The 13184-nt window shown below is 33.2% G+C and overlaps 1 protein-coding gene across 1 annotated transcript; it reads left to right on the top strand.

Moving 5' to 3' along the window:
• The first annotated feature begins 10759 nt into the window (after positions 1 to 10759).
• Positions 10760 to 12754, top strand: LOC110608744 (cytochrome P450 CYP73A100). Its single transcript, XM_021748030.2, has 2 exons — positions 10760 to 11632; positions 11883 to 12754. The coding sequence occupies exons 1-2, from the start codon at positions 10788 to 10790 to the stop codon at positions 12616 to 12618; spliced, it is 1581 nt and encodes a 526-aa protein (XP_021603722.1). The 5' UTR covers positions 10760 to 10787; the 3' UTR covers positions 12619 to 12754.
• Positions 12755 to 13184: the final 430 nt, after the last annotated feature.

Genomic DNA, 13184 nt, shown 5'->3' with positions numbered 1-13184 from the left:
TTTTACAGGAATCAATTACAGAACCTTCTTGTTACTCCAAAGCTATTAAAATACCAATTTGGCGAGAGGCTATGAGTAAGGAAATTTCAGCTTTACTTCAACATCAAACTTGGACGTTGGTTCCAAAGCCTTTACATACAAATATTGTTGGCAACAAGTGGGTCTTCAAAGTGAAACGCAATCCGGATGGTACTCTTGAACGATGTAAAGCGCGATTAGTAGCGAAGGGTTATAATCAAGTCGAGGGGATTGATTATGAAGCTACTTTTAGTCCGGTAATTAAATCGCAAACTATTCGTATTATTCTTTCACTTGCTGTTTCACATAAATGGGAAATGCGACAGCTTGACATATCTAATGCGTTTCTCCATGGTTATTTGGAAGAGACTGTGTACATGTCGCAGCCACCTGGATTTACAGATCCTAGATGTCCATCCTATGTTTGTAAGCTCAACAAATCTATATATGGGTTAAAACAAGCTCCGCGAGCTTGGTTCCAACGGCTGAGTGCTTATTTAGTCAGTATTGGGTTTGAAGGTTCTCACACGGATTCCTCTCTTTTTATTTACAAGAGTGATGCAGTAGTTCTCTATATTCTTCTCTATGTGGATGACATAGTTATTACTGGGAATAGTTCAGTTGCAATTACTACTTGTCTCAAACAGCTCTCTACTGAATTTAAACTCCGTGATCTAGGACGGCTGCATTATTTTTTGGGTATTGAGGTACTTCATCTTCCGAAAGGAATCTTGCTTTCTCAACAGAAATATCTTCAAGATTTGCTCAAAGAGACGACAATGGATCACGCGACTGCTGTTAAGACACCTATGGCTCCTTCTTGTCAGTTACATATCAGTGATGGTGAGCCTATGGACAATCCAACTTTGTATCGAAAGACTGTGGGTGCATTACAATACGCTTGTTTAACGCGGCCAGATCTTGCGTTTGCAGTGAATAAGCTATGTCAATTTTTATCTGCCCCTACCACAATACATTGGGCAGCCTGTAAAAGAGTCCTTCGGTATGTCAAAGGTACCATTCGACATGGGTTGTTTGTTACACCATCACCTGCAGCTACTTTACAAGCATTCTGTGATGCTGACTGGGCAGGGAATGCTATTGATCGTCGTTCAACAGGTGGTTTTGCAATTTATTTGGGACCAAACTTAATTTCATGGTCAGCTAAGAAGCAACCAACCGTTGCAAGGTCTTCGACAGAGGCTGAATATCGTTCAGTCGCCAATACAGTTGCTGAATTAATTTGGATCCGGTCACTGCTTACAGAATTGAAACAGCCACTACGCAACCCAACTGTAGTTTGGTGTGATAATATAGGAGCCTCTTATCTTGCAATAAACCCTTGTTTTAAAGCACGAACAAAGCACATTGAGGTAGACTTCCATTTTGTTCGTGAGCAAGTTAAAGAGGGTCATATAAGTGTTCACTATATTTCTTCACTAGATCAGTTGGCTGATATTTTCACAAAACCATTGAGTTCAACCAGATTCTTGCAACACAAAAACAAGCTGCGAATTCTTGACAGAGATTCTTAGCTTGAGAGGGGGTATTGGAGATAATAACAAACAAAGATAATGTTAGTTAGATGTGTATATTTAAAGTATATTTGTATTTTGTAATTCCTAAGATATAGGGACTCAACTGTGTATTTATACCTCTGTATTCTTTATGAAGTGATATACAAAACCACTTCTCTCATCTAATTCACACTCTGGATCGAATTAAAGAAGTATCGTCATTAGATTCGCTAGAATGACTCTTGCCCATATGATGTATAGAAGCATTACCTCATTTAAGCATGACCAAGGGTCGGTTCTAATTTGAAACTACAAATTCTATCTGACGTGGAAAATTGAACCGCAAATATTTCAATTTTTAATAGTTCAAAAACGATTTTTTTTTATATAGTTTCGATCTGATTTTAAAGCTGATATAATTATAAAATTCTACGATTTTAATTTCAATTTTAATTAAATCTAAATTTCAAATGGTTAATCAAGTTTCGGTTTAAAAATTTAAATAAACTTAAAAAAATAAATACAAATATTAATTATTATTATTATTATTATTGAATTGATAATTAAATAAATAAGAAAATTATACAAAATGCATAATAAAATATTAAAATAATATTACATTCAAAATGGAAATAATATTCTTTACAAGTAAAAAAATTTAAACAACTTAATCATTTGATAATTAATTTGGTTATATATCAATTTTAAGTGGGCATAATTTTATTAAAAATTTAAAATCAAATGACGGTTTTGGTTCAGAGTAAAAAGTATCGTAACTAGCCGCTATTATAAATTTTCTGTCCGGACCAAGGCCAAGATTACTCTAGATGAGATGAGCAGTATTTAGTTCAAATCGAAAAAATCAATTGAATCGAATTAATTTAAAAATTCAGTTTGATTTTTTTTGTTTTGGTTCGATTCGATTTTTAATTTCATAAATTTCGATTATTTTAGTTCGATTCAGTTTTAATCAGAAAAAATTTTAAAAAACCGAACCGATTAGTGATAATAATATATTTTTTTCAATAATATAGAGAAATTAAATCATATTAAAATAAAAATATTTTAATTAATTTTTAAATATTAAAAATAAAATGTAAAAAATAAAAAATTATTAAAAATCGAAACCGATCAAATCGAATCAAATCGAATCAGACCGATTTAATTCAATTCAATTTCTAATCAAAATCAATTCGGTTTAATTTTCATAAATACTAAAATTTTAATTTTTAATTTATTCGAATCGATTCAATTTGATTTTGAATCGAACCGACCGAATACTCACCTATATTTTCATATCTTGCAGTGCATGGTCTGCTCATCCATTTGAACCAGCTCTTGTAGCCTCTATCGTATATCTCTAACTAGCATTGATAGATTGTTTGTTAGCCTCATTTTCCGACACCTCCTTTTATTAGTCTTGATGATATGGAACCAGAATCGATAGAGGAAGTCAGATAATAATCTGTTTATTTAATAATGAATTCCTAATCCGTTAAAAACTGTTTAATTTAATAACCTTTGTAACGAATTCGGTAATCCGTTGCGAATATTACCTTATTTTCATTCGTAACTCATTACTATACTAATTATTTCTCGTTTTATTTTATTTCTATCGTTAATCCATTATGGAACAATATTGATGATTTTCGAATTTGTGTCAAAGCATTATGGTTTGTCAGATGGTTTTAAATTGCATATATTAATATTTCAAGTTAATTTATAAATAATATTAATATTCTAAGGTGATAATAATAAATTTTTAAAAATTACTCAAAAATAATTTTTTTACCGCTTTAATTTTTAAACTAATTTAAATTAAATCTATTAATCAATTTTAGATAAGTAAAGTTTAACTATATTTTAATTAAGTTCGGCAAATTTATGTACAACTAAAATCTGCGCCATCAAATTACTAAATAATATTTATAGTTATGAATATATTTATAATTAGTGGAGGTCCATAATCCAAAATTTTAATATATTATTCAATTCTATAACTCTAAATATCTAACATTTAATTTAATTTTATAACTCTCAAATTATTTGTATCATTATAAAAAAAATAATTTACTATTTATATTTTGTAATTTATAAATAAAGGCTACATGTAGGGAAAATTCTATCGCACATTTTGGTATATACACCCATCCAATTAAAGTTGACATGTCATCTAAAATTAAAGAAAATGTAGAATTTTCGTATTAATATGTTATTTTAATTTTTAATATTTGTTTACTCAAAAGTAGATAAGAATTTTCTCTATATTTAGTGCAAACCGACACTCTCGCTAAAATATTTTTTTTCTCATATTTTTATATCATATTTTATTATAAATTAACATTTTATTTTTATTTCATAATATTTATTAATTTTTAAATATTAATACTTTTAAACAGGGCCATACACTCGAGTATAAAAATTTTAATAAAATACATGATATATTAACAATTTAAAATTGATGTCATCTAAAATGTATTTTTAACTTTTTGACCAATTGATAATTTGTAAAAGAAAAAATATGAGGGGGTGATACCTTGTTTGCTATCACTCTGGCGCTCAGTAAATTGCTTATATAGGCAAGTGTAATGCTCAATATAAAGTAGTTCAAGTAATTAGAAATTGCATACCTTGAATTATATATTCTGGTTGCTTTTATATTCAAGAGGATAAGATTAATTACTGGTTGCTTTTATACTCAAGAGAATAAGATTAATTATTCATTTTTTCTTAAAATTCAAAGTTATTGGCAAATGGGTAAGGGTTTTGTATTTATAAAAATTTTAAAGATTGTGTATCAACGATTGCCAACGATAAAGTAATGATAGTCAGGTTCGACTAGATATGGGCGAGACTAGTAGGTCAAAGTGCTAGTCATCCGAGGAATGATGACCCGTGTCTCCAAGTATCCATTGATCTAGTCAAATGCGGCAATAGATGAGTCACGAACATGTCGTCATCAGGGACCAATGAGAGACAATCAACAAGTCAAATCCAAATGGCAAATACCAAGTCATATTAGAAGTCCCTTCTGCAAGTCTTTGATTTTTTAGGTTCAAATGTTCTATCAGTCTAAAAATCACATGGCAAAAATTGACAAGTCGTGTTGTTGTCGTTTCACATATGCATCCTCTCAATTGTTTGTGATGCCTAGAATTCCAAAAATACATTTATTGTTGCTCTCCATTTGCTTCCTTTCTCGCTTATCACGTTTACTTCTTCTTCTCTACGGCTTTGTCCCACATTTCTACTACTACTTCACGGTCGCACCCCTTCCTACCATTGCCTCATTGCCAAGACAAACTTTAGATAAACCCTCAATTTCTCAACTAAAATATTTTTTACTTTTCCACAAATGAGCCGAAATAACTAACCTTCTACATCCATCCCTCCACCGGTAGTGTCGATTCATAGCTCCTTCAGATGTGCATCCTCCAGCTCCTCGCGCCCCCCTAATTCTAGCTCCGCTTCTAATCACTGCGTTCGAGTACCAGCCCCAATCTTATTCTTAAGGGAAAATCCGGTTGAGGGTGAGACCCTATTGGCGTGTGATGTAAAAGCAATAGTGTCAAAGAGAGAGAGATGAACTGCTTCTACAACCTATATCAGATTCCACAAAGACACATTTGAGATTCTTGCCCTAAGGCACAATGTCTATGCTGATGGAAGTATTCCTGCAGAGGATACTCTCATTGTGTATGAAGAACAGTCGATGGCAGGCCTAAAGTTTTCCATGAATCCATTCTATATTGATGTTCTAACATTTAAAAAGTTTTCCATTGCCCAGCTCCATCCTAACAAGTGGTACATCGTTTTAGGTTTCAAGTTTCTCTATCTCAACCACAACGTTGAGTCAATGTTGCCATTTTTACGCAACTATATCAGTTTGATACTTGGGTCAATGAAGAGTATCGGTTCTTCAATGGAAGAAAATGCCAAATGCTTTTCAACAAACTTCCATCCTCCTTGAAAGCTATTGGAATCTTTATATGGACTTGCAAAAGGAAGGGAAGAAGCCAACTCGAGAGGAGGAGGAGGTCATGATGGCACTCCAAAAGATTGCCACAAAAAGAAAATAGACATAAATATGACTGTGAGGAATTGCCATTTTATCTTGGCAAAGCTAAAAAGCAGCTGAAAGGGTGAGGAATGAAGGAAAGTGCTCTGCTGCACCCATCCCTAATGGATCATGGTATAAACTTGAACTCTTTTCACTTAATCTGCAATACTTACTTTTTTGTTGTGCAGATATGGCCGGAAAGAATTAATGGTCTGAGGCTATTCGTGCCATCAGAAAAGGTAAACCACCTGACTCGGAATGCAACTCCGAGTGTACAATGGTCATAATCGAGCCGACCATAGTGCAAACCCTTTCAGATCAAGTTGGGCAAATAATTTCTTATTCAGCAACTCCAACCACTATCCAAAGGAACACTCCACCCCCCCCCCCTTGTCCCTTCACGAGCCCACCCCAAAGCAAATTGATATGGGCATGATGTCTCAATGGCCCCAGGCATTCAAGATCTTGCCCTCACCCTTACTCAAGTTGAATAACTCCTTGAAAATTCCTGCCTTTCAGCCTTAATTGCTACAACTATCTTGCTTTAGAATGACTATAAGAGGTTAGAGGAGTTTGAAACTGATAAGCTATAGAACAATGTCATCTATACAACCATAGCATGCATTTTATTTTTTACTACCATGTCAAAGACTTGAACTAGGTCTTCCAAGTGATCCTCAAGGGTCTTATTTTTTAATACCATGTCTTATACATATACTTCTACTCTGTTACCGATCGAGTCCCTGAAAATCCCTATCATAAGCATCTAATAAGTTGCACCTGCATTTTTAAGTCTAAAATGCATCACCATATAGCAAAAGATGTCCTTGTTTGTAATAAAGGTAGTTTTCTCTGCATCCCCAAGTTCCATAAGGATCTGGTGATACCCAAAAATAGCATCAAGAAATGATACCACTACATGCCCAACTATTGAATCAACTAACTTGTCGATGCAAGGCAAGGTAGTGGTCTTTTGGGTAGACTTTGTTGAAGTCTGTGAAGTCCACACACATTCTCCAATCTAACTTTCCTAATCAATCCTACATCTAAACGTTTGTTAATTTCCTACTTTATTACTTGTTGTCTTTCTAGGATAAATCTTCTCTTCTTCTGTTGAATTGATTTTGCCCATTTATCAGTGCTTAACTTATGAGTAATTATTATTGGGTCTACACCATTTACCTCCTTTGGATTTCTATGTGAATATGGCTACCCTTTCTTTTAATACACGGATCACATTACCTTTGATTTTTTCCTGTAATGCACTACCAAAACGTACTTTTTTTCCGTCTGTAGCTCCACTTCTTCAACCGGGTCTACAGAGCCCCCGTCTGTAGCTCCACTTCTTTAACCGGGTCTACAGACTATGGTTTCATGTGGGATTCATGCTTTTCTAACAATTTGATAGATATAGTTGCCTTACCTAAGTCTTTTGTTGAGTGTCTATAATACTCATGGGTAAGACTTTCAACCACCTCAGACAATAATAATTTCTCATGGAGCTAGCAACTTCAAACATAAAACTTATATCAATAACTATGTCGCAACAATTTAAGATTAGTCTTCCTAGTATGGTGTTGTAAGTTAATGAAATGTCCACTAGCACAAATTCAACATACACCTCCCTCTTGTACTTTTTGTTATTGAGTACTAGAGAGAGATTGTCCATTTCTTGTACTGCCATGGTTTTATCTCCTAATCCCACCAACAAGTAAGAGACCCTAGCTAAATTTATTTTATCCAACCCTATTTTATTAAAAACGTTAACAATAAAGAGATTTACTGAGGATCCCATATAATTGAAAACCCACTTAACCTCATACTTGTGCATCCGGGCACTTACTATTAAGGATCGTGATATGGTACATCAGTTACTCTATCGTACGGTCCAAACTTAATCTCTTGCTTTATCTATGGGTCCTTTTTAACTGATAGCACATCTTCTAATCCCTTTTTGTTTTTTCCTCTACAACAATTTAGTCCACTTGCAATTATGTTAATCATCCCAATGGGTTCATCACCATAATTGCAAGTGATAAACTTGGATTTGAATACAATAGCAAATTGTTTAAAGTTGTGGATAGAACTTGGACTTAAGTGTTGATACCATTTTTGGACCAAATCTGTTAGCGTGAATGGAAACACTCGAAACTATAAAATTATTAACACTCTACAACTGTATTGATGTTTTTGAGATCCAATAAAGGGTAGGATTAGGGTGTGTATGTGTGAACTTAGCCCGAATGGCTCATGCCTCCCTTCCTTTATTCTTTTTTCCCTTTTATTTTCTAGTGACGTGTAACCGCCACTCTGCTACAGTATAACATGTCGTTATCATGCAGGGTCGTACGTACAGACGTATTGTATCTTCCCATCGTCAAGCGGCCATTTAATTCCCTCCAGCGCCTGTGCGGACCTAATCCCGGATGTATAGAGGTCTATTGCCCCACTGACCCATCAAGTCAGCTGAGCTGGATCCTTCTCAGTTGGGCCCAAGCCTTATTCTGTTCGGCCTGCTTGCACGGGGTCTAGGCCGCGCTTACATGGATAGACCAACGTATTGGGCTTTCACAGGTCTGTAGCCTAGTCTTCCCGCATGAGTTCAACTGAGGCCTGAGTCTGAGGCCCAATGGTTATCATGTATAGTGATCCCAAAAATGACCAAATGACTTCTGAAATGACTTCTGAAATCGGTAGTCCTATCATACTTTCTAAATTTGATAATTTGAATTTGGGTGGGAATGTCTCAGCTAATATTTCCTTGGATAAGGGCAAGGAATCTCGCAAATCAAAATCATTCTCCTACTCCTTTTGGAATTTCTGAACAATATGAATGAGCTTCCAATCCATACATTTTAAAGACTCATCCGAGGATCTCTCATCTTCAGTCTTCCCCTTACCCTTTGTGTTTTCAACTCTATGCAAATTTGTCTGAATGATTACCCGAGGAGGCTCCTCCTTTACTCTATGGTTCCCTAAGAAGTCTCTTCTCTAGCTCTTGCTACTCTTTGCACAACATCATTTCTAACATTCTATTGCTCTAGCTTTGCTTGCAGATTTCTGACATACTACACCATTTGTTCATTGGTTATGGTTATGAGATTAGCTTCCTGAGTCGTAGGCAGAGTATTGTGTCCACTACCAACTGGTGTGGACACCGCTATGGAGGCAGGCCTATTAACAATCGATTTTAATACTGCACATGAGTTATCTATCATTGGTAAGATCTTAAAAATAAAAGAGAAACGTGAGCTGGATTCTCTAAATGACACATTGGAACTCTTTGAATTCCAACAATGGAACAAATAATGTCAGTATTGGAATGCATCATTGACTACAATTGAAAAAGTATGATGTAGTTGGTGTTTTATTGGCAATCATTTTGACGCTTAAATCAATAAATTATATATATGGGTGAGTATAATGCTCAATATAAAGTAGTTTGAGTGGTTAAAAATTGCATAATTTGAACTTTTTATTTTAGTTGCTCTTACATTGTAAGAGAATAATGTTAGCTATTCATTTTCCTTAGAATCCAGAGTTATTAGTTAATGGATAAGGGTCCCGTATTTGTGCAAATTCTAAAAATCATGTAACAACAGGTGCCAATAGTAAAATGATGATTGCCAAGTTCAGCCAAATTTATAAGACAAGGTGTTGATCATCCGAGCAATGATTACCCATATCTCTAAGTACCTGTTAATCTAGCCAAATGGGGTGATGGATAAGTAACGAACACGTTATCATCCAGACCCAATGAGAAACGGTCGATAAATCTTACCTAATGACCAAATATCGAGTCATATTAAATATCATCACAATTGATTTGAAATGCCATATTCGTTATTATTTAATTCAGTTTTTTGGTTGAACTTTTATTCTATTACCTAAAAAAACTATTGCCTTAATAAAAAAAAATTGTACATAAAATATTTTTTTTAATTATTTTTCCTAAAATAATTTATTTTTCATTATTTAATAACAAGGTTAAAAATAAAAAATATAAAAATATTTATGTATAGAAAACGCAATGGCATTAATAAGATTTTTTTGAAACAGTATTTTTAAAATGTAAAATTATTTTCCTTAAAAATATATTTTTTTAATGTTTATCAGAAATATACATCAATTAATTTAAGAAGTGCTCCAAACATTAAAATTTTGAAAAAAAAAATTATAAATATTGTTTACGAAATACATTGAGTCTAAGTATTTTTTTAATAATTAATTCTGATTTAGATTTAAACTTGAGAACTCATCATCTTAGATGAATTCAATATTATTAAAGTAAAAATCGTTGATGCAATTTTAAGAGTTTTAATACACAGCTTTTAGATTTTATGAAAATGAAATTAAGAATTTTGTTGGAGTACATTGTAATATTTTATAACGATATATTATTTTTGATATATCTCATTTATTTCCCACAAATTTTTAGATTATTTTATCAGTTAACAAAAGAAATATTGTTTTATAAAATTTAACTTCTTTTATAAAACAAAAAATTAATATTTTTTTAAATAGGAATTAAAAATTAGGGTAATAAAATTTAAAATCTCTTAAATTTACTGAGATTATACCTATGAGTGCAAAAAAAATTAACCATTTTATCATTTCAGTTGCTTATTTAATACATTTATATAATTGAAAAATGAAATCTTTGGCTATATATTTATACATTTATTTTGGCGCAGTATTGAAATTCATAGTTTGATAATTTCATTCTTTATATTTGTTTTACATTTTTTTAAATTTTTTTGACCAAATAAATAAATCATTCTTACACGTTTGAATGAAATACATCTCAGATTTTTTTTACCAAAAGAATTTTTCACCCAATAATCTGGTATTAGTAGGCAGTTTTTGTATGTAATAAAAATAAAAATCAATTATTAAATTCATTTGTTTGGAGAAAATAACTTAAGAAAAAGAAAAAAAAAAGATATTAATTAAATAAACAAATTTGAGCTAAAGGTTTCCACCAACCAAATTCACCATACATTCATTTGACTTGGACGAAGTACTCAACATATTCCTAACTAGTATTTCAAGTAGCCCATTGATTCTGTTCAAAAACCATTGGACACCTACCCTCCTCCACCAACTCTCTTCCTCTTTATATATTCATTTCTCCTCTTCACTTCATCTCGTAAAATCATATACTATCTCTCTCTCTCTCTCTCTCTCTCAACATGGGCCACCTTGTTTTAAAATCAATAACTTGTTCTCTCATTGCACTAGCACTTGCAGCATTATTCTTCACCAAATATGCACACTTCTCATCAATCATCCTCCCTCTTCTTATTGCATACTTGTTTAAGCAACAAACGAATCACCACAACCTCCCACCAGGACCCATTTCAATTCCAATATTTGGAAACTGGCTTCAAGTTGGTAATGACCTTAACCACCGTCTCCTAGCCTCCATGGCTAAGTCCTATGGTCCCATATTCCTACTAAAGCTTGGTTCTAAAAACTTAGCTGTTGTCTCAGATCCTGAGCTAGCTACCCAAGTTCTTCATACACAAGGTGTTGAATTCGGGTCTCGACCCCGTAACGTTGTGTTCGATATCTTCACAGGCAATGGTCAAGACATGGTGTTTACTATCTATGGTGATCATTGGAGAAAGATGCGTAGGATTATGACTCTTCCATTCTTCACTAACAAAGTTGTGCAGCATTATAGCACTATGTGGGAGAAGGAAATGGAGTTTGTGGTGAATGATTTGTTTAAGTACGATGAGAAGAAGATGAGAAGTGAAGGAATTGTTATTAGGAAACGTTTGCAGCTTATGCTTTATAATATTATGTATGGGATGATGTTTGATGCAAGATTTGAGTCTCAGGATGATCCTTTGTTCATTGAAGCAACTAGGTTTAATTCTGAGAGAAGTAGGTTGGCTCAAAGCTTTGACTATAATTATGGAGATTTTATCCCTTTGCTTAGACCTTTGTTAAGAGGTTATTTGAACAAATGCAAGGATTTGCAGCAAAGGAGACTAGCTTTCTTCAACAACTATTTTGTGGAGAAGAGGAGGTATGCTTCATGGGTCTTTTTCATATCATACATAGAATACATATATGCATGCATGCATGCATACATACGGTAAAGTTACTATATATCATTGTATATGTGATGTTTCATAAATACATGCACACATGCAGACCATACCTGAGAGAGTATGCATGCACACATGCATACCATACCTGAGAGAGTATGCATGCATACATATATCATTTTTCATGCTTATGGAATTTAATTTGATCTATTTTTGTTAATTTCACAGGAAAATAATGGCTGCAAATGGAGAGAAGCACCACATAAACTGCGCAATAGATCACATACTGTATGCTCAAATGAAAGGAGAGATTAGTGAAGATAATGTGTTGTATATTGTAGAGAATATCAACGTGGCAGCAATAGAGACTACACTATGGTCAATGGAGTGGGCCATAGCTGAGTTGGTCAACCATCCAACCGTCCAAAGGAAGATAAGAGAAGAAATCTCAACCGTCCTAAAGGGTAATCCAATCACAGAATCAAACCTACATGAGTTACCTTACTTACAAGCCACAGTAAAGGAGACACTAAGATTGCATACCCCAATTCCATTGTTAGTACCACATATGAATCTTGAAGAAGCAAAATTAGGTGGTTTTACAATTCCTAAAGAAACCAAGGTAGTGGTCAATGCTTGGTGGCTAGCTAATAACCCTAAATGGTGGAAGAATCCAGAGGAGTTCAGGCCGGAGCGATTTTTCGAAGAAGAATGCAGCACGGAAGCAGTCGCCGGCGGAAAGGTTGATTTTCGATACCTACCCTTTGGCATGGGAAGACGGAGCTGCCCAGGGATCATACTAGCATTGCCAATTCTGGGGCTTGTGATAGGGAAACTGGTATCAAAGTTTGAGATGAAAGGTCCACCTGGGATAGAGAAGGTTGATGTGAGTGAAAAGGGAGGACAATTCAGCTTGCACATTGCTAAGCATTCCACAGTTGTGTTTGAACCAATCCACGCATGAAGTGTTGATGATTTTTACAACATTTTCAAATCAAATAATATGTCCTAAAGATGTGCTTGAATTTATTTGTGATATGTTCTTGTTGGGTGTTTTTTTCTTAAAAAAAAATTGTTTTTATTTGTAATTGTATGAACCAAAATATTTTTGTAATGAATTGAAAAACATTTTAATATTAATAGATATCACTGATTTTCTTTCTCTTTTATCTCATTTTTGTTGACTGTCTTCCTCTTTTTCCTCCTTTCATAATTTAAATAATTATTTTATAAAATATAAAAATATTTTAGTAGAGTTCAATTAAAATAAAGAATGGAATAATTAAATTTACTGTAATACAAGAACTTGATGGAAATTGATAGTAATTGATATTAATTTAATTGTATTATTATTTTGCTTTTGTTTTTCCTTTTATTATATAATCGGAAGAGAAAAAAAAAACTCTGAAACTATGCACAGAGAATTGAATTGAAATATTAAATATTTCAATTCGAATCTCTTGTTAAAATCAGTTTAATTCAATTTTTACATATTCCATGAAATTATCTAAATTCTAATTATTAATTTTT

The sequence above is a fragment of the Manihot esculenta genome, chromosome 2 (genome assembly GCF_001659605.2).
Source record: "Manihot esculenta cultivar AM560-2 chromosome 2, M.esculenta_v8, whole genome shotgun sequence".
Lineage (NCBI taxonomy): Eukaryota > Viridiplantae > Streptophyta > Magnoliopsida > Malpighiales > Euphorbiaceae > Manihot > Manihot esculenta.
Note: the sequence above shows the minus strand (reverse complement) of the source record. Positions and strands in the feature narration are given on the sequence as shown.